Below are 22,904 nucleotides of genomic sequence, written 5' to 3'. Positions count from 1 at the left end.
GCCAGACTCTTTACCTACTCCAAGATCAATCTAACCCTTCCCTTCCATATGCCTATGTAAGAGTTTCTTAAATGTCCCTAATGTATCTGCCTCTACCATCACCCCTGGTGGCGTGTTCCACACACCTACCATTCTCTGTGTAAAACACCTAAATCTGATATTTCTCCCTATAATTCTCTCCAAACACTTTAACATTACACACTTGCACATCAGCCATTTCCACCGGGGAAAAGTCTCTGGCTGACGATCTATGTTTCTAATCATCTTACAGGCCTCTCTCAAATCATTTCTCATCCTCTTTCCTCCAAAGAGAAAAAAGCCCTACCTCATTCAAGCTTTCTTCTCTAATCCTGACAACATCCTGGTAAATCTCCCCTGTACCCTCTCTAAAGCTTCCACAACCTTCCTAAAATGAGGCAACCAGAACTGAGCACAATATTCCAAGTTGTTGTCTAATCAGAGTTTTATAGAGCTGCAACATTTTACCTCACAGCTCTTGAACTCAATATTCTGATCCTTTGTAAAGTTGGAAAAAGTTCCTGTTGAGGAACAAGCAATGAACAAAATGTTTCTCTTTGTTGTCCTAGTCTCATGATCAGAAACCTTACCAGACATTATATATGTGGAACAACAAAGAGCTGCAGAAACTCAGCAGGTTGAGCAGCAGTGCAGAGGCAATGAGACTGTTGATGCAGTAAGTCAAGCTCCTGCCTCAGGACTGAAAGTGGAGATGGGAAATGGTTAATAATAGGAAGAAGGGGAGCGGTGGGGCAGGGGGCAATACGTCACTTACTGGCAGCAGGCACTTCCTATCACAATCCACAGTTATAGTTCAAAGTTCAAACTAAAATTTATTTTCAAAATACAGATATGTTAACATCCTGGGATTCATTTTCTGGCAGGCAATTACAAGAAAATAAAGAAATACCATGATATGTACAAGAAACTATAAACAAAGACTAGCAAATAAAATATAGACTGAGAACATGAGATCAATAAGTCCTTGAAAGCAAGTCTTCAGGTCATAGAATCAGTCAGAATTAGTCATAGAGTCATAGAACACTACAGCAAGGAAACTGGCCCTTTGGCCCATCCAGTCCATGCCAAACTGCTATTCTGCCTAGTCTCTTCAATGTGGAGAGGTTGTTTCCTATGGTGAGGGAGTCTAGGTCCAGAGGACATAGTGTCAGAATTGAAGGACACCCTTTTAGAACAGAGCTGAGGAGGAATTCCTTTAGCCAGAGAGTGGTGAATCTGTGGAATTCATTGGCACAGATAGCTGAACATGCCAAGTCATTGGGTATATTGAAAGCAGAGGTTGATAGGTTCTTGATTAGTCAGGGCATCAAATGTTAAAGGGAGAAGGCAGGACACTGCGGCTGAGAAGGATAATAAATTATTTGTGGTGGAATGGCAGAGCAGACTTGATGGGCTGAATGGCCTAATTCTGCTCCTATATCTTATGGGTTTATTAACAGACACACTGCACATTCGTCGTGAACTGGCAGAAGCTGGATCAAAAAAGATTTTGATCAACCATTTTTACTGCTCATTCACAGTAGAACAAGGAGAAAACATGTGCCAAGCTGGAAATGGTAAATAATTTAAAGATCCATGCTGGGACATTGATTTTACCAGCACTGAGATCTACACATTGATTTCCACGTGCTGCTCTTTTGAAGATGGACCATACCAATAAAGATCACAGCATCTGTGCATTGTGCGCCATCGTGCAAGATGTTGTTCTTGTTACCCCAGTGAACAGACCACTTCTGAGTGTGGGACCCCGTCGCACAAAATGACACAGTAGTTTGAACCAGAATCAATTATTCTGCACAGTGTTACATCAGCTGGTACACCTCGTATGGTGACTCCAGTCACTGACATTCATTATCAGGGTGCATTTAGATGAGATTGCTTTTTTTTAAGGTTTTTTATGTCAATTTGTTTTAATTAAATCACAAATATATTTCAAATCTACTCAGAATCAGGTTTATTATCACTGACATGCAGTATATCTGTACTTTGAACTTTATTTTGATACAATTCTTTCTTCCGTATGATTGTTGAATGCTGTTGTTTTTTTGTTGCATGTTGTGCCCTGACCAACCACTGCAGCAAATTCAAATTTTAAAGTAAATTTACTTATTGTCAAAATATAAATATGTCACCATATGCAATGCTGAGATTCATTTTCTTCAAAGGTTAAAAAGATTCGAAGTGTATTTATTATCAAAGTATGTATGCAGTACCCAGCCCTGAGTGTTAAATTGGGGAATGTTGGGTAGTGTGGCTTGAAGGGCAATGAGGGCCTATTCCATCCTGTATTGCAAGCGTCTGGTCAAGCAGACCTAGAGCTGAATGGTGGCTCCTGCTCCAAATACTTTAAAACACATAAATACAACATTTTGGCTTGATTAAGTGTTTTTACTAGTATGGTTCAATATCAGCAATGCCAATCCCATTAAATCTACAAAAGTTAAACACAGGATTTAGCATCCATCTTGCCTGCTCATTTCTCATTTCAAACAGGCCGCACAAACAAATAGGGGAAAACCTTCAAGTCACAATTTACAGAAAGTCACAACCTACATTCCCTGGGATCCTGTAACATACAACTCCAACCTCCTGTAGCAAATAAAGTGGCCACAGAGTGAACGTTCATGGTCTTCTGCTGCTGTAGCCCATCCATGCCAAGGTTTGAGGTGTTGTGCATTCAGAAATGCTTTTCGGCACACCACTGTTGTAACGCATGGTTACTGTTGCCTTCCTGTTAGCCTAGTTCCTTATGGACTCGATCTCACAATCTACCTCATTATGAACTTGCACTTTATTTTTAATCTGACCTGCACTTTCTCTGTTGCTGTTTACCTCACTTACTGGGGGGGTTCAGTCTACTTGACCTTTCTCTGCAAGACTAACCTACCATTCAGGAAATCAATTTTGTGAACATTGGCTGCATATCCTCTGCTCTGAGTATATCCCTACTCAGTGGAGAGACCAGAGCTGTTCCTAACATGTCAAGTATTCTTATATACTCAATTGCCACTTTATGAGCTACCTCCCGTACCTAATGAATTGGCCATATTAGTGTGCGTATGTTAGTTGAGCTTTGCTGCTGTAACCCATCCACTTCAAGGTTCAACATGTTGTGCATTCAGGGATGCTCTTCTGCACACTACTGTGGTAATGTGCGGATATTTGAGTTGCTGTCACCTTCCTGTCAGCTTGAACCAGTCTGGCCATTCTCATTAAAAGGGCATTTTCATCCACAGAACTGGGGCTCACTGAATGCTTTTTGTCTTGTTGCACCATTCTCTGTAAACTCTAGAGACTGTTGTGCATGAAAGTCCCAGGAGATCAGCAGTTTCTGAGAAATTCAAACTACGCCATATAGCACCAACAATCATTCCACAATCAAAGTCACTTGGATCACATTTCTTCCCCGTTCTGATGTTTGGTCTGAACAACAACTGAACCCCTGGACCGTGTCTGCATGCATATATGCACTGAGTTGCTGCCACATGACTGGCTGATTAGATATTTGCAGGTTACAGGTATACCTAATAAAGACACTACAGAGCGTAGGTGCTTAAACAGACTGGCCAACAGAAAAATTGTTCAAGTGAAAACCTTGTTTGCGAGAATTTAATAAGACAGTTATGTCATTACCATCAAAGAGTTATCAGGGCATTGCTTGCTGATGGGAAAATCTATGTAACCCACTGGTCACTATGAGAATTTTGCATGTATTGCCTTCTTTGGTGATGTGAAGTAGTTCCTGAGTAATACAGCAGTATAGCCAGAGCACATCTTACAGCCAGTTCCTCTTTCAGATCACGTTTACCACATTAAAGTAATAAACTAATTGTTCATAATAACAAATTAATGTCTGCAAATTAAAAATAAACTCATAATGGGTCAGAGTAATTTGCCATTACAATATCATCGCTGGACATGCTTCGTGTTTGATAAGATGTATTTAATTCAGATCTAATGACTGAAGTATGAAAGAAGGGAGATGAACCCGACCCACTTCTCTTTTGCAAGTCTGTCACCTTATTTGTAAAACCTAACTGTAATTTACATACAAATTATAACTAATGGTTAGTTTTACAATGTGCAATGATAATTGATTTTGCCAGTAAACAGCATGAATGCCAACTATATGGAAATAAACACTATCCATTTTAACACATGAAATACAAAATTTTCACTGGTAGAACAAAAATTGAAAGCAAGTTCTCCATACCCCTCCAACCTTTAAAGGAAACTTGTTCTAAGAAAGATTACCGCCAGACTTCTAACATTACATGGGTTCATACTGCCATCTACTGGTGTTTCATCTTTAAAGGAGGATATAAGATTTCAAGGTCCTAATGAAGTGTCTCAGCCTGAAATATTGACTCTTCATTCCTTCCCATACATGGATGCTGCCTGACCTGATGCATTCCTCCAGCATTCTGTGTGTGCTACATAAGATTTCAAGATATGGGTGTCACGGTAGCCTAGTGGTTAGCACAATGGCTTTACAGCTCCAGGTCTTCCAGAGCTCAGACTTCAATTCTGGAGCCGTTTTGTAAGGAGTCTCTGTACATTCTCCCCATGAAATGCACAGGTTTTCCCCTGGTGCTCTGGTTTCCTCCCACAGTCCAAAGACATACCAGGTCATTGTAAATTGTCCCATGGTTAGGTTACGGGTAATAGGGCTTGTTGGGGGTTACGGGAGTGGTGTGGCTCGAGGAGCAGAAACGACCTACTCTGCACCGTATCACTAAATACACAGATTAAAGATTCAGGTTTATTTGTCATTTGTACACTGAAAAATACAGCGGTTAGTGTGGTTTGTGTTAACAACCAACACACCAAAGGTGTGCTGGGGTTAACCCATAAGATTCCAGCGCCGACATAGTACACCCACAATATTCAGCAGAACCGACCGAGCACAGCAAGAAACAGCAACCCTGTTGCTCCCTCACTCCCACACACACACATCCTGGAGAAGTTCAGCAAGTCAGGCAGCATCTATGGAGGCAAATAAACAGTCAACGTTTTGGGAAATGAAACGTTAACTCTTTATTTCCCTCCATGTCTGCCGGCTGACTTGCTGAGTTTATTTAATTTAGAGATACAGCTTTGCACAGGTCTTTCCGGCCCAACAAGCCCATGCTGCTCAAATACAAACATGTGACTAATTAACCTACTAACCCCTTCACTTTTGGAATGTGGGAGGAAACTGGAGCTCACCACCGTACGACATAGGAGCAGAATTAGGCCATTTGCCCCATTGAGTCTGCTCCATCATTTCATCATGGCTGATTCAACTGGTCTCTCAGTGCCAATCTCCCACCTTCTCCCTGTATCCCTTCATGCCCTGACCAATCAAGAATGTGTCAACCTCTGCCTTAAATATATATAAAGACTTGGCTTCCACAGCTGCCTGTGGCAAAGAATTCCACAGACTCACCACTCTCTGGCTAAAGAAATTCCTCCACATCTTTGTTCTAAAATTATGCCCCTCCATTATGAGGCTGTGTCCTCTAGTGGACTCCCCCACCCCCCCATAGGAAACATCCTTTCCACATCCACTCTATCAAGGCCTTTCACCATTCGATAGGTTTCAATAAGCATCTGGAGGAAACCCACGTGGCTAAAAAGAATGTATAAACTTCTCACAGAGAGCAACGAGAATTGAGCTCGAGTCACTGGCACTGTAATTGCATTGTGCTAAACGCTACATGACCATGCTGTCCCAAGTTCCTTAGGCATTTTGTGCGTTGCTCAAGATATCCAGCATCTGCAGAATCTCCTGTGCGTCTTATAAGGGCAGACTGCTATACAGCTGAAATAGTCTTTCATGACCCTATACATTTGTAAAGAAACAAGGATGCATACTGGAACTTTCAATACGCAATTGCCAGTAGGTTATATTACAATTACATTATGTTGAAATGGTATTGACTCCTATGTTTTCTTTTTCAGAATCGGATAAATGTGAGGAAATGGCAACTTGCTGGGACTGTGGTGGTCATCAATGCCTGCAGGCGTGCCACACTTCCAGCACCAACAACTCACTAACCCTAGCCTCCCTATCTTTGGAAATTCAGAGGAAACCAGGGCACCCCGAGGAAACCCACACAGACACGGGGAGAACTTACAAACTCAAGTTCATTTCCATTCAACTGCATACGTGTATACCGCCAAATGAAACAATGCTCCTCTGGACCAAGGTGCACAACACAGTACATATAAATTAAACACATAACAAATAAAGTAATATTACCACAATTAAATACATTTATGACCCAAATCAAAAAGTAAACAGTATAAGTTATGAACATTTTATACATAATGAGACCTGGATGTTAGCAGGGAGTTCAGTATTCTCATGGCCTGGGGGAAGCAGCTGTTTCCTATCCTAACCCTTCTTGTGCTATTACTAAGGTACTTTCTGCTGGATGGTGAGGGGTCAAAGATTGTTGGGTGGATTGGGAGGGATCATTGATAATGCTAAGGGCCCTGCAGTAGTCCAGATAAATATCTCTGATGGGTGGGGAGGAGAGACCCTGATGATCCTCTCAGTGGTCCCTGGAATCATTTGTAGACACTTGTGGTCGGATGCCTTGCAATTCCTGTCATTTCATCGCTTGTCACACCAGACAGTCAGCCATTCTTGTCTGGCACATGGTGTCAAGATTGGTCTCCTTTCGGATTAACTGGGTCACGGTATGAACGTTCCTGACTCGACCCTTGTTTTTTTACGAGGCCGAGTGGCTAGCTCGACACTCAACCCAGCACGGATGGGAAGCATGCCCGTGGGAGGGGGAAGCGACCTGGGTTCGAACTTGGGAGCCTTCGCTTCCAAAGTTCGACGTGAATGCCTCTGCACCACCAGTCGGCTTGCAATTCCTGTACCAGGTGGTGATACAGTTGGTCAGGACTCTCCCGATGGTGCTGTTGTGAAAAACTGGTGTAATGCGCTGTTAAGTTTCACTGCTAAGGCTAATGTAATGGCTTCTCTGTAATGTTCACTGCTGAGGTAATGGTTTCTCTGTAGCAGCAATGTTTGGGTTATGGCTGGAGATAACAGGACTGTGGTATGCATGTTAGCCAATCCGAGATTGTTGCTTTGTCTTGTGTATCTGGAAGTAAGTGTCTGATTTGAGTCCCGAGCATGTCTAGCAAGGTTTGATTAAACCTCTCAGTCAGGGGATCCTGGAGATCATTTCATTTTTCAATCTTTTTATTGATTTTCCGGTAAAGAATATACAAATCAGAGGAGAAGTTTAGCAAACAGATAATACAAAAAACATATAAACAGCGGTTAAAAAAAGAAAGTATATATTGTCAAAATCAGATAGGTAAAATGTTACGCTGTTATATATACAATATAATCAAAAGAAAACCATAACTCCTCTTGACAATCGTAAAAAGATTGGAAATTTTATTTAATAAAAGGAAAACAGAACCCCACTAACTAAACAGAACAAACAAAAAAAGATTGGGCAGTCCATTTGAGGATAAAATTAGAAGAAAGAGAAAGAGAGAAAAAAAACAATCAGCAAGAAGAGCAGGTGGAGTCAAAATACTGGGCATCTGGTTCACTGTTACATTTGTACCCGAAATGAAGCTACTGGGTATTTCACCATATTATTGGATGTCTGGGTGCAAAGCAAAGTTGCTCATTGACCTTTGTTTTGGGACTGACGAGGATGACTTACCACCAAAGCCCTATCTGAAGTACCGGCCGGGGAGCCGGAACATTGATGCTGATGCTTTATCCCGATGGGTGCATGAGGGACTGGTCAGGGACGAGGAGTGGGAGAACGTTCCTGCCCCTGGGGTGAAGGCCATGTGTCAGTTTGCCATCACCATGAAGGCAGAGGGACAGGAGGGGCAGGATCGAGTGGTGGATCAATTGGGAGCTTCTGATGACGCCATTCCCTAAGTTTATCGTAACCTGACTGCTCTGAAGACAAATTAGCTGCCGGAATTGAGTTCTGGGGAAGTGGCAGCTGCTCAGTGAGATGATCTGGGTATTGGCACTATTTGGTCCGTGGTTGAAAAGGGAGACATGGCTCAGATGGAGAAGAAGAAACACACTTCGGTGCCTCCATTACTGAAAGAATGGCCTCAGTTGGAGTTGAAGAACCAGATCTTATACCAGGTCACGTCACCCCCGGACCGACCTCGGCGTTACCAGCTGGTTCTGCCCAGTGGAATGCGTTGAAGTCACTGCATGATGATTCTGATCATTTGTGGGTGGAAAAGACCTATGGATTGCTCAGAGACCGGTTTTACTGGTCCCGGATGAAATCGCAGGTCTAAGAACACTGCAAGTCATGCATTCGATGCATACAGTGGAAGACACTGCCTACGTGGGCAATTCCTTTGTCCCACTTGCAGAGTGAAAGGGCCCCTGGACGTGGTGTGTATGGATCTCCTGTCATTACAACCCAATGCCAGCAACACAAGCTGGTGAACCTGAGAGTTACACTGGTTAGAATTGGAGACACTGCTGTGCTTTCTTGACCAAAGAGGTGGATAAAGAGGAATTCTTTACAGACAGCAGTGGAAATTGAACCCTGATCACTGGTGTGGTAAAGCGTTACGCTATCCACCATGCTATCATGCCACTCCACAATTTTTCACTGTTTTAAATAGCTTATCACAATACATTTTTGTCATTTTGACTTTGTCTATTAATTTCCCCTCACCCTAACCCAAGTCTGAAAATGGCTGTGATTATTTCAGTCTGCAGCAAAACTCCAATATTAATGTTGCCCAAATGCAATGATATCCTTTCAAACATCTTTCACTGCAAAGAGCAGCCGTTTCAGAATCGCACGGTCCAGATTAGACAGGCCCCAGTTCATTACACCCCTGAACAAGACTCAAGCTGTGCGAGGAGCATGTGTAATTTAGCTGACCTTGCTGGATTCGCCAAGGTCAGCTCCCAACTTCAATTCCACGAATGCATTTGCATATGCAGTAATCCCAAAGCCATTTTCCAAGAATCATTCCCCCCTGTCCTAACCTAATCTGCTTTCTGATTTCAGAATATTACTGCCCGTTGGGTAAAAGGATAATTAAATCAGAATCAGAATCAGGTTTAATATCATTGACACATTGTTGTTGTGAAATGTATTGTTTTGTGGCAGCAGTACAATGCAATATATAATAATAAAACTGTCAATTACTGTAAGAAGTGCAAATAATAAGCAGAGCAAAAAGAGAAAAAAAAAGTTGTGAGGTTGTGTTCGTGGGCTCAATGTCCGTTCAAAAACCTGACGGCAGAGAGGAAGAAGCTGTTCCTGAATCATTGAGCGTCTCTCTTCAGGCTCCTGTACCTCCTTCCTGACTGCCCAAGCTTAGTAGAATTATGTGTGACCGACATTTACTTAAAATTCAACGTAAGAAATCATCTTTCTTTCTAAAAATTTAGCATGCATGAAAAGAATTGGCTGAATAATATTCAATTAAACTAAATGGGAAACATCAAATGAAACTTCTATGCTTGTTAGTGACATTCAGGTCACCTGCTTTCAATGTATGGGGAATAAAAAGAATGATCGGCCAGAGGTTACACACAGAACGTCACGAGTAGAACCCGGCTGTTCCATTTTCCTCCTCCCACATTCAAAGGATGTACGGGTTAGGATCAGAGAGTTCTGGGCATGCTACGCTGGTGTCAGAGACATGGCAATACCTGCCGGCTGCCCAAAACAATCCTCACTGATTTGCAATGATGCATTTCATCTCATAAATATGACAAATAAAGCTAATCTTTATCAAACTAATTACTAGATAAGACAAAAAGCACATCTACATGAAACACTGTCGCAGGAAAGCAGCATCCATCATCAGAGATCCTCACCACCCAGGCCATGTTTTCTTTTCGCTGCTGCCATCAGGTAGAAGGTACAAGAGCCTCAGGTCTCGCACCACCAGGTTCAAGAACAGTTTCCACCCTCAACCATCAGGCTCTTGAACAAAAGGGGAGAACTCCACTCACTTGTATCATCATTGAAATTTTCCCACAACCAATGACCTCACTTTAAGGTCTCTTTATCTTGTTATTTTCTGCTTTTGTTATTTATTGCTATTTATTTATATTTGCTTTTGCACAGTTTGTTGTCTCTGCACTCTGGTTGATCTTTCATTGATCTTGTTATAGTTACTATTCTATAGCTTTGCTGTATATGGCCCCAGGAAAATAAAGCTCAGAGTTGTAATGAGATACATGCACTCTGATAATAAAATTTTCTTTGAACTTTGAATTTTTTTAACTTTGAAGAGACAGCAATGATTTGGACACATCACGGGAAGTCACTTCATCAGGATAAAGAAATTTGACATGCACCATTGACCTTACCACAGAAAACATTCTCTCTGGATGCATACCAGTTGATCTGCATGTAACTGCAAGGAACTGACTGTGGACACAGCTCAGGAAATTATGGAAACCGCCTCTCCTCCATGGACTCAGTTTACAGTTCTTGCTGCCTCAGTAAAGCAGCCAGCGTAATCAAAGACCCCACCCACTTCAGACATTCTTTCTTCTATCTGCCTTCGGCCAAAAGATACAAATGCCTGAAAGCATGTGCCACCAGGCTCAAGAACAGCTTCTACCCCACCGTTATCAGACTCTCAAACAGTTCTCCAGTACGATGAGATGGAGCCTTGACTTCACCATCTACCTCATTGTAACCTCGTACTCTCCTGTCTGCCAGCACTGGAAGTGGTTTAGTGGGTGGAGGTGTTGATCAGTCTTACTGCTTGGGGAAGGTAACTGGTTTTGTGTCTGATGGTCCTGGTGTGGATCGCTATAGCCTCCTCCCTAATGGGAGTTGGAGAAAGAGTTCATGAGCAGAGCGGGTGATGTTATTGTCCTATTTCCAACACCTTTCTGCATATACGTACTTGATGGTGGGCAGGCTGGTGCCAGTGATGCATTAGACAGTTTTAACTACCAATTATCTTCACCAGACAAACTGCACTTCCAGCTGACAGCTCACCACTGCTCCCTCCCTGTTACCAGGAATGGGAAATAAGTGCTGGTGTCACATCTGTTCAGTAAATTCAGTTGTTGGTTGCCATAGCGAGGCAAAGGCAGGTCTAATCTTGCCAGGTTTCCCAGGCATTATAACATTAGAAATTACTTGGATCTCTCCCATCCATGGGAACTCTAAGACTGCGGATGAGGAGACCAAAGGGAAGGTACATAATTAATATAATATGTTGCAGTGGTTTAAATTTAGAAAGCGCAGTGGAGATGTGTGTGTGTGTGTGTGTGTGTGTGTGTGTGTGTGTGTGTGTGTGTGTGTGTGTGTGTGTGTGTGTGTGTGTGTGTGTGTGTGTGTGTGTGTGTGTGTGTGTGGGGGGTGGGGGGGGGGGGAGACTTGGACACGCAAAGCTACGATTTTTAAGTTGACTTCAGTTTTAAGTCCATGGGGAAGGCCGCCATGACAAGCTTTGTGCACCGATCTTTTTGGTGATTGCTCACCTTGGGCATCTGAAACCTGGCAGATTTTTTTTTATGAGGTCGAGTTGCTAGTTTGAAACTCAACCCAGGCACGGATGGAGAGTGTGCAAGGGAGCCAACCAGATTCGAACTTGGGACCTCTTGCCTCGAAATCCAGCACTGATGCCACTACGCCACCAGCCGGCAAAGGTTGAGTAAGCTAGGACTTTTGTCTTTGAAGTGAGGGAGAGGTAACTTGATAAAGGTGTACAAACAATAAGAGGCATAGATGCAGTAGACATCCAAAGACTTTTTCCCAGACTGGAAATGATTAATGCAAGGGAGCATAATTTTAAGATGACTGGAGGAAAGTATAGATGGGGAAGTATTTGCGTGGAGAGCATTCTAACTTGTTTGGTATGGAGGAGGTCGCTGCACAGGCCCAGAAAAAGCTGCAGAAAGTAAAACTCAGTCAGCTCCATCATGGGCACTAGCATCCCCAGCGTCGAGGACATCTTCAAAAGGTGATGTCTCAAGAAGGCGGCCTCCATCATAAGGACCCACATCACCAAGAACATGTCCTCTTCTCATTACTCCCTTTCCTCTCCCTTCCAAACGTGGAACAGGCAATCGTAAGGGGGCCTAAGGGGATATTGGCATTCATTATGGCGGATGAAAACAAACGAGGTGGAATGTAGGTCAACAGGAACTCAAAAGTGCTAATAGGTGAAAAGGAATTGAATTTATTAAGGGGGGTGGAATGCTGTGTGGAGTGCTTAGAATGATCAGCTTTTAAATAGTGTCAGTTCTGTGTGTTTGTGTTCAAAAAGCAGTGATATTTGTCACTTATGGTTTGTGAGAAACAAGCAGTAGAACAGTTCAGAACTGTTTTACTCACTGTGGTTTCAAGTATTCAGGCTTGGAGATGCTAGAAATGCTCGGGAGTGAAAATGAAATGATTTCACTACTTCAACAAGTTAGAAACTATGAAGGTTTGAAGGCATCGACAATCATCTTGAATGTTACAGTGAAAGTGAGGATCTGGAGGATGCAGTCATTAAAAGCATTGTACAAAGACAATCCATTAGGTGTCTACACTGATTTTGCTCATTTACAGCCGAGCAAAAGACCGTGTCAGCGTTCACTGGATGAATTCCTCCATCAATAACCATTAGGAACTAATATACAGTTTTATAGTTCTGTACTAGTATCAGTAGTGTTCTAATTTGTTCTGTGTTTCATTTAAATACGTAATTTATTACTCAGTTCAATGGTAGTTTATCTTTTTTATACCTTGAAACTTCATCTAATAGGAGCAGCTGCTTAATTAGACCAAAATGTACTAGTGGTCCAAATGTGTCCAAATTAACCAGAACCCACAGTACTTCTTAGTGTAATTTATAGTTTTTTATTATACTGTAGCAGTGTGCTACACTCAGCGCTGGAATAACGACACGCAGACGGTGAGTTGCAGTTGCGTAAAAGATTTATTCAAACTTTGCGGCCTCGCTTTTAAGCCTTCCTGATTCCGCCTTCCCCGGGCGGGAATGCTGTAGGGAGCGCATATTCACAGTCCCTTCCCGTGCGCGGGCTTTTCCCCTTGCTGGTGAAGAAGGCCTGGCGCCCTTTTTGGGGCCGGCCTCTCTGCCAGCGCGTGCCATTTTGTGAGCCGGTTCGAGTGCGCTGGAAAGTGGGTCACCACATAACCACCCCCCCAGGACCGGCGATACACCCCCCAATGTCCACAGTCTGAGTCAGCCTCTGTTTGGGAGGTCTGCCTCTGCACGGCAGTGCCTGAGCTCTGACCGGCTGCACCAAGTCCACATGGGCCGGTTTGAGTCGGTCCACCGTGAAAACCTCCTCTTTCCCCCCAATGTCCAGCACGAACGTGGACCCGTTGTTCCTGATCACCTTAAACAGCCCCTCGTAGAACAGCTGTAGCAGTACCCAATGTCAACCCCATCGTACTGTTATGATCCCAGCCCCCTCCTTTGTGAGAATCGCAAGAGCCCTAGTGAAGGGGGGGTCAATGACCCAAGAGTAGAGAAAGATACGTGCGGTGTCCCTCGTTTCACGGCGAGGCAAAAGCTGGCGACTGTGGTCATTGTCTCGTGGAGACACCTTTGTGAATTGGGAACTGTACTACGTGTATACCCTCAGGGCAACATGGGTGGAGAGACGGAGAGAGATTACATCATCCCAACCTGATTGACATCTGAGACCCCGTGAGTTCCGATAAAAGAGGGGTTGTAAAGACGGCCCCCCAGACGCACCAGAGGACACGCTAGAAATCCTGTGACAGTGTTTAATAGCGACAGCCGGTGGGGGGGTTCGTGTGCGTCTTTCCCTTGCCTGGGATTGGCGACCTCACCACGAAAGAACGGCTTTAGCTACAGGAGAGGCCACAAGTGAACGGCCACCCCCCAACGAGACTCCGACGGATCGAACTCATAAAGGTTGGAAAAACCCGCCGGGTAACTGTTCCATTTTATACCTATCTCTCTCTCTCCAACAAAGTGCACCACCGCGACACCCAAAAGACGGCAGCTGATGGAACTGCAGTGCCTCGAGAGACTTATATATACATCGGACAATATATATTACCCCTAGACAACGATCGAGCTTATTTCTTATTGATTATTACTATACCTGCGCTTTAGATTGAGTATTGACGACGTATGTTAACTGAATGTTTGTATTAACCTTACTTTTGTGCCCCTTTATAAATAAAAACTTCTAAAAGATAGTGCCATCAGACTTCAACGGACCTCTCTATCTTTGCTGGTAAGTGATCCAGTTACGGGATACGTATCAGTACAAAAACAAACTTACAGTGCTGCAGGTCTTTGGGTACGCAGGTCGGGTTCTGCCCATGCTGTGAAGTGGGTATGGGGGCCAGGTTACGGAGCCTCTCATGTAGTCTGCCCAGGACTGCTGCGGGTTCTTCCTCTTGCCCCCTTAGGGCTGGTATGAACTCCCCGGGGACGACCAGGGGTGCGCCGTACACCAACTCGGCCGACGAGGTGTGCAGATCGTCTTTGGGTGCCGTGCAGATTCCGAGCAGGACCCAGGGAAGCTCGTCCACCCAGTTAGGCCTTTTGAGGCGGGCCATGAGAACCGACTTCAGGTGACGGTGGAAACACTCCACCAGTACGTTCGATTGTGGGTGGTAGGCAGTTGTGTGGTGTAGATGTGTTCCCAAAAGGCTGGCCATAGCTAACCACAGGCTGGAGGTGAACTGGGCGCCTCTGTCGGAGGTAATGTGGGCCGGTACCCCGAAGCATGCTACCCAGGTTGCAATCGGTGCTCGGGCGCAGGATTCGGAGGTGGTGTCGGTGAGCAGGACTGCCTCTGGACATCTTGTGAACCGGTCTACGATAGTCAGGAGGTGCCACGGTCCTCGCGACACTGGCAGGGGGCCCACGATATCCACATGAATGTGGTTGAAACGCCGGCGGGTGGGGTGGAACTGCTGCGGCAGAACTTTGGTGTGCCACTGCACCTTGGCTGTTTGGCACTGCATGCACGTTTTGGCCCATTTACTGACTTGCTTGCAGTGTCCGTGCCAAACGAACCTGTTGGAGACCATCCGGACGGTTGTCCTGATGGAGGGGTGCGCTAAGTTGTGAATGGAGTTGAAAATGCGCCGCCGCCAGGCTGCCGGAACGACGGGGTGGGGTTGGCCGGTGGTGATGTCACAGAGTAGTGTCCTCTCACCTAGGCCTACGGGGAGGTCCTGGAGCTGCAAACCGGAGACTGCAGTTCGGTAACTAAGGATCTCCTCGTCTGCCTGCTGCGCCTCCGCCAGCGCTGCATAGTCCACCCCCTGGGACAGGGCCTGGATGGTAGGTCTGGACAGTGCGTCCGCCACGACGTTGTCCTTTCCCGAGACATGCCGGATGTCCGTCGTGTATTCGGAGATGTAGGACAGATGTCACTGCTGGCGGGAATACCAGGGATTGGACGCCTTCGTGAACGCATCATTGTGTAAAAGCGAGGCCGTGAAGTTTGAATAAATCTTTTACGCAACTGCAACTCACTGTCTGTGTGTCGTTATTCCAGCGCTGAGTGTAGCACGCTGCTACAATTGGTGACCTTGACGGCCCAAACGATATTTGGACAGAAGATGAATGACGCCGCATCTGATCATGCAGTTTCATTAAAACTGCCAAGCTTCTGGACGCTGCGACCTCACCTATGGTTCCAACAAGCAGAAGCCCAATTCCACATTCGACAGATAACCTCAGATTCCACATGTTACTACTTCGTGGTGAGCTCGCTCGTCCAGGAGACAGCCGCCCGGGTTGAGGAGTTCATACAATCGCCCCCGGAGGACAGCAAATACACAGCATTCAAAGCCATGCTCATAAGGACTTTTGGACTCTCACAGCGCGAGTGAGCTGCCCGCTTACTGCACCTGGATGGTTTGGGAGACAGGCCACCATCGGCATTGATGAATGAGATGCTGGCCCTGGCTGAAGGTCACAAGCCCTGCCTCATGTTTGAGCAGGCATTCCTAGAACAGCTGCCTGCGGACATACGCCTGCTGCAGTCCGACGTGGATTCCAGCGACCCCCCGGAAGGTGGCGGCCCGGGCGGACTTGCTGTGGAAAGCCAAGAAGGAGAGCGGGGCGTCCGTCGCACAGATCACCAAGCCACGCGCCCAACAGCAGACCAGACCAGGCCTGGCAGCAGAGCCCACAAAACCCAGAGGCAGGGGTGAGGAGACCAACGAACAATGGTGCTTCTACCACCAGCGGTGGGGCGCAGAAGCCCGCCGCTGTCGCTTGCCCTGCAAATTCCCGGGAAACACCAGGGCCAGCAGCCGCTGATGGCTACAGCGGCTGGCCATCAGGATAGCCTCCTGTATGTCTGGGACAAACAGTCGGGACGCCACTTTTTGGTCGACACCGGAGCCGGGATCAGCGTCTTACCACTGACGAGTTACAACACCCGCAACAGAGAGCCGGGACCCACCCTGAGGGCCAAAAATGGCAGCACAATACAGACCTACGGCCCCCGTACGGTGCGGCTACAGTTCGGCTCCAGCCAGTTCACGTGGGACTTCACGCTGACCGCCGTGGCCCAGCCACTCCTGGGGGCAGATTTTTTGCGAGCTCACAGCCTGCTGGTTGACCTGCAAGGGAAGAGACTAGTCCACGCTGAGACCTTTCAGATGTTCTCCCTGGGTGAAGCCAAGTTGCCGGCCCCACACCTGGACTCCATCACACTGTCCGACAACAAATTCACCAGAATCCTGGCGGACTTCCCATCAGTTCTGGCACTGCAGTTACGGCAGCCATGCCCAGACATGGAGTACAGCACCACATCCCGACCCAGGGACCACCCCTCCACACCCGTGCTTGAAGGCTTCCCCCGGACAAGCTCCGACTGGCAAAGGAGGAGTTCAAGAGGATGTAGGAATTGGGGATCATACGGCGGTCCGACAGCCCATGGGCCTCACCCCTGCACATGGTGCCCAAAGCAACAGGGGGCTGGAGCCCATGCAGTGACTACTGCAGACTGAACGAGGCTACAACACCTGACCGCTACCCTGTGCCGCACATTCAGGACTTTGCAGCAAACCTGTACAGTGCAAGGATCTTTTCCAAGGTAGACCTCGTCCAGGGATACCATCAAATCCTGATGCATCCGGACGACATCCCCAAAACAGCACTCATCACTCCGTTCGGTCTTTTCGAATTCCTCCGAATGCCGCACAGACGTTCCATCGGCTCATGGACACGATGGGACGCAACCTGGACTTTGCATTCATCTATTTTGGACGACAACCTCATAGCCAACAGCAGTCATCAGGAGCATCTGTCCCACCTCCGTCAACTCTACGCCCAACTGAGTGAATACGGCCTGACAATCAACCCGGCCAAATATCAGTTCAGACTCAACACCATCGACTTCCTGGGCCACGGGATTTCTAAAGACGGGGCAACCCCTCTGCCTGCCAAGGGAGGCACGGTCCGCCACTTCCCCCGAACCAACACACTCAAAGGCCTGCAGGAATTCGTGAGTATGGTGAATTTCTACCAACGCTCCCTCCCCTCAGCAGCCCGAATCACCCTGATGTCGGGTAAGGGCAATACAATACACATATTGTGGCAAGCCAACAAATTTCACAACATGTGCCAGTGATGTTAAACCTGAATTTGATTCTGGGTCTGGTAAGTTTTTTTTAACTACACAGAGGCTGCTGGATGTGTGGAATGCCCTGTGGGGTTGGTGGTAGAGGCTGATGCGTTAGGGGCATCGAAGAAAGTCTTAGAAAGGCACATGATGATACAGAAAAGGAATTCTATGAGGACGGAAGGGTTAGATTGATTTTAGACTGTGTTAAAAGGTCAGAACAAGATCATGGGCCACAGAGCTGGTACTGTGCTGTAACGTTCTGTGTTCTGATCTTAGATTATACATAGCATTTGTATGTACTGTATACGTCTCTGCCAAAGGAGGTGTAAGGTGTTCCTTCCCTCCGCTAGCCTGCAGATCTCCATTGATCAAGGAGTACCACCTGCTTAGCCCCTGATCAGGGCCACGTGAAGCCACGGGAGCAGGTGGTGGCCAGTGGTATGAGCAGCTGGTGCAGATCACAAATCCTGGTTATGTGACCAGTGATGCCAGGCAGACAATCTCTGAAGAGTATTGATCATCCACCCATCTCATAAAGACACTGCCCAGAAGAAGGCAATGGCAAGCCACTTCTGTAGAAAAATTTGCCCAGAACAATCACGGTCATGGAAAGAGCATGATCGCCCATGTCATACGACATGGCACATAATGATGGTGATGATACACATTTAAAGAGTTGCTATTTTTATGTTTGTGTAATAAATTGATCTATAGAACCTTAGAACATTACAGCACAGAAACAGGCCTTTTGGCCCTTCCTGGCTGTGCCGAACCATTTTTTTGCCTAATCCCACGAACCTGAACCTGGACCATAGCCCTCCATACACCTCTCATCCATGTACCTGTCCAAGTTTTTCTTACATATTAAAAGTGAGCCCACATTTACCACTTCATCTGGCAGCTCATTCCACACTCCCACCACTCTCTGTGTGAAGAAGCCCCCCCCCATGTTCCCTTTAAACTTTTCCCCCTTCACCCTTCACCCATGTCCTCTGGTTTTTTCCTCCCCTAGCCTCAGTGTAGTGTTCTATGACAAGACAGAACGAGGATTCCTCAGAAAATATTCGCTTCCACCACATTGAGTGCAAGTTGCACTGTACTTCTCTGTAGCCGTAAATCTTTTCTCTGCATCTTGTTCTTGTTTTGCCTCATTGCACTGTTGTAATGAGTTAATCTGTATGGACAGTAAGCAAAATAATACTTTCACTGTAGCTCAGTAAAAGCTGACCAATTTACCAAAGACAAGCTGTTCTTGTCACAGGTACATCGAAGCACACAGTGAACTGCGTGTCTTGCGTCAAATCAAATCAGTGAGGATTGTGCTGGGTTCCCCAGATTTCTGGCGCCAATGTAGCATGCCCACAACTTGCTAACCCCAACTCATAGATCTTTTGAATGTAGGAGGAGCACCCAGGGGATGGAATGGTCATGGGGAAACGCTCAATCTACTTACTGGCAGTGGCAGAAATTGAACCTTGATCTTACAGCTGTCACTGCAACAGCATAACGCGAAGCACTACACCACCATGTCACCCCAGTCATTAAGATCTTTCTAAACTCCAAAAGAAAATCCAATCTTATCACAAGTTCAAAGGCAGCAGCCAAATGTACTGAATGAAAGAATGGCTCACCTGGATAAGGTAGTGAGAACAGAGTTTCAGAAGCTCCAATAACTGAAGGTGGCTTCCTGCTGCAAGCACATCCTGGACTACACCTGGCTCCAGTACGATCTGAAATTAAACAGGTCTGGTGTTTAAATGAGGCTGAATTACAGGAAGCCATGTGGTCTGTTGAATGCACATCAGTTCAATGGAGAAGCTTCCGCTACTTTCACTTCCCAGGCCCTTTTTCCTGCAAACTCTTTCTCTTCAGATATTTATCTAGCTCCATTTTGAGCACTAATGCTGTACTTACTGCTGAGAATGCCTTCTTGACCCTAACCGCTTTTCCACAGGTGACAGGCAGCAGCGGAGGCCAAGTCATTGTATTTAAGGCAGAGGTTGATAGATTCTCGATTAGTCAGGGCATGGAAGGACATGGGGAGAAGGCTGGAGACTGGGGCTGAGAGGAAAAGTGGATCAGCCATGATGAAATGGCAGAGCAGACTTGATGGGCCAAATGGTCTAATTCTGTTCCTTTATATTATGGTCTCAAAGTCACGGTAGCGTAGTGGTTAGCACAACGCTTACAGTACCAGCGACAGATTCAATTCCTGCCTTTGTCTGTAAGGAGTTTGTACATTCTCCCCATGACTGTGTAGGTTTCCTCCAGGTACTCCAGCTTCCTTCAAGAGTCCAATGACGTACCGGTTGGTAGGTTAAATGGTTATTATAAAATGTCCTGTGCTCAGGTCAGGATTAAATGGGATTGGGGTTGCTGGGCAGTGCGGCTCAAAGGGCCAGAAGGGCCTGTTCCATGCTATATCTCAATAAATAAATCAATAAAAACAAAAACACTTCATAATAGCTTGAAATTCTTCATAGTTCCTAATGAGTTGAAGTAATGAAATCATTTTATTTTCACTCCCGGCTGTTTCTGGCATCTCCAAGGCTGAATGCTTGAAACCACAGTTTTGAAAGGAAAGTGACTCTTAGGAGACCAGAAGGCTACTGACCTCAGCTGAAGCCACTCAAAACCCCACCACGAGGATAGTGTCCATGTTTCGGGTTGAGACCCTTCAATCAGGACCCAGAATCAGGTTTATTATCACTGACATATGTCATGAAATTTGTTGCTTTGCGACAGCAGCACTGTGCAATACATAAAATATACTATAAATTACAACGATAAATATATATACATATAACATTAAATAAGTAGTGCAAAAATGAGAGCGAATAGTGTGGTAGAGTTCATGGTTCATTGTCCATTCAGAAATCTGATGACAGAGGAGAAGAAGCTGTCCCAGAATTGTTGAATGGGTGCCTTCAGGTTCCTGTACCTCCTCCCAGATTGTAATAATGAGAGGAGGGCATCTCCGGGGTGAAGGGGGTAAAAAAGGGCGTATACCAACATTTCTTCTCCAAGGATCATCACCTTGTCACGATGGAGAGGTTTGTGAGGTTAACCACCTGGCACCTGGCTCCTGGTAGGGTCATCCGTGGCTGAAAGGTCAAGGGAGAGGTTCTGGACAAACCACGAGCTCATCGGTGGAGCTGGTCGAAGATGCTGACACATCACAACGGCAGCGAAGGCAGAGGAAGGCTGCAGCAGGGAAGGGTCCCCATTTGTCACTGGACCCTGACCCTCATTTGTCAAAGACCATGTGATGGGCTGCACATGCATCAGCCTCCTCGCGTTAAACAGGCGACCCCATGAAGGGAATCCACCATAACATCCCAGAATGGCCTCTACAGCCAACTAAAGACCAACGAATAGACAACCCATTGGGAGAACATTGTACTCAACTCCAGTGATTGCACTAATTTACCAATATTTAATAAATATAAAGCAAAAAGTATACGGGTCCACATACTTGATTATAGGCAAGCTGCTAAAATATATACAAGATACTGGTGTATGAATTAGACATTAGGCACTACAGTAGCCTAGTGGTTAGTGCAATGCTATTACAGCTCATGGTGTCAGAGTTTGGAGTTTAATCCCGGCATCTGTACGTCCTTCCCATGGAATGTGTGGGTTTCCTCCTACAACATAACTGGTTAGCAGGTTAATCAGTCATTGTAAATTGTCCCATGATTAGGTGAGAGTTAAATCGGGATTGCTGGGTAGTGCAGCTGAAGGGCACTATACCTAAATCAATAAATAACGATCCTCCGGAAACAGGCAGAGGAATTGCAGTACATGGAACCTGTGGCTGGAGGAATTCAGACAGGATGCCAGCTCGGTGCACGATTAATGTGTGCAGTCACAGGCTACACACAACAGCACAGGGTCCTCTACAGCTCATAACCTGAAATACCTATCTGGCACTGGTTAAAACGTAGTGAGCAGCTCTGAAAGCAAGGGTGAGCAGCTTTGGATACTGCAAACTGAGCTGGCTTGGAAAAGAAAGACTGATTCACCCTGAGCCATTGCTGTCTGGATGCTGAAGAACCACTGCAAAAAGTAAATTACCCGAACAATATCCTTAAAACTAATGTTAGAACACAGAATAGTACAGCACAGGACAGGCCCTTTGGCCCACAATATTATGTTGAACAAATTAAATTAGTGATCAAATAGACGACTAAACTAATTCCTTCACAATGTCCATATACTTCCATTTCCCTCAGATTCATGGCCTCCTGTAATTAGTGAGAGCTGACATAAATTGGGAGACAGCCTGACAAATGCCTATGCTCTGTCTGCCAGAAGTCAGAGCGCCCTGTGGTCACCCATTTTAATTCCACTTCCCATTCCCATATGTCCATCCATGGCCCCCTCCACCGTCATGATGAGGCCACAGTCAGGTTGGAGGAACATCACCTGATATTCCATCTGGGAAGCCTCTGATCTGATGGCATGAATATCGATTTCTCAAACATCCCCCCTCTCCTTCACCATTCTCTCACTTTATCTCCTTGCCTTCCCATCGCCTCCCTCTGGTGCTCCTCCCCCCTTTTCGTTCTTCCATGGCCTTCTGTCATCTCCCATTGAACTCCCCCTTCTCTAACCCTGCATCTCCTTCATCAATCAAATATCTTTATTTCATCCCTCCCCCTCCCAGTTTCACCTATCACCTTGTGTTTCCCTCTTCCCCCCCACCCCCACCATTCAAATATACTCCTCATCTGTTTTTCTCCAGTCCCGCTGATGGGTCTCAGCCAAAACGTGGATTGTACTCTTTTCCATAGATGGTGCCTGGCCTGCTGAGTTCCTCCAGCACCTGTAGGTTTTCTCTTGATTATATCAATAACAGCAGACAGTGGTTTACAATAGGAGGGTCAGAACTGTGGGGCCTCGACTGACTGAAACAACTATGACTTGATGAGAGACCATCCACCAGTTGCATGCCACTTCCCCCAAAATGGAGTCAACAGAAAGCAAATTAAGAGAGTTGTTGGATGAGGCAGCCACGGTCTTCAGGCTGTACACCGTGAGAGCAAAGAGTTATTGCTGCCAACCCGTTTGTCTCTGGTTGGAAAGCACACTGAAGCAAGGAAGGACCATGCCACTCAGAGGAGTGGTGAAAGTGATAAAAGCAGTGGTCTGACTACAACGTATCTGAGAAAGCTTCCAATATGTTAATCAGGGAGCTATTTGCAAAAACTGGCTTGTTTTTAAGCTGATAGACAGTTCAATGAGCTTCAGAAAAGTTGCAAACATCTAGCTTTAAAGTCGTAGAATCTTACAG

General features: G+C 45.8%; 1 protein-coding gene across 2 annotated transcripts in view; it reads right to left on the bottom strand.

The window, feature by feature from the left end:
* Positions 1-22,904, bottom strand: part of klhl32 (kelch-like family member 32) — a 288,264-nt gene that overhangs the window by 167,255 nt on the left and 98,105 nt on the right. For both annotated transcript variants that reach the window (XM_073057514.1, XM_073057515.1), the window contains exon 6: positions 19,240-19,338. In XM_073057514.1, the coding sequence (XP_072913615.1) occupies positions 19,240-19,338 (99 nt within the window). The remainder of the gene's footprint in view (positions 1-19,239; positions 19,339-22,904) is intronic.

The sequence above is a fragment of the Hemitrygon akajei genome, chromosome 9, assembly GCF_048418815.1.
Source record: "Hemitrygon akajei chromosome 9, sHemAka1.3, whole genome shotgun sequence".
Classification (NCBI taxonomy): Eukaryota; Metazoa; Chordata; class Chondrichthyes; order Myliobatiformes; family Dasyatidae; genus Hemitrygon; species Hemitrygon akajei.
The sequence above is the reverse complement of the archived record's forward strand: the minus strand, read 5'-3'. Positions and strand labels throughout refer to the sequence as shown.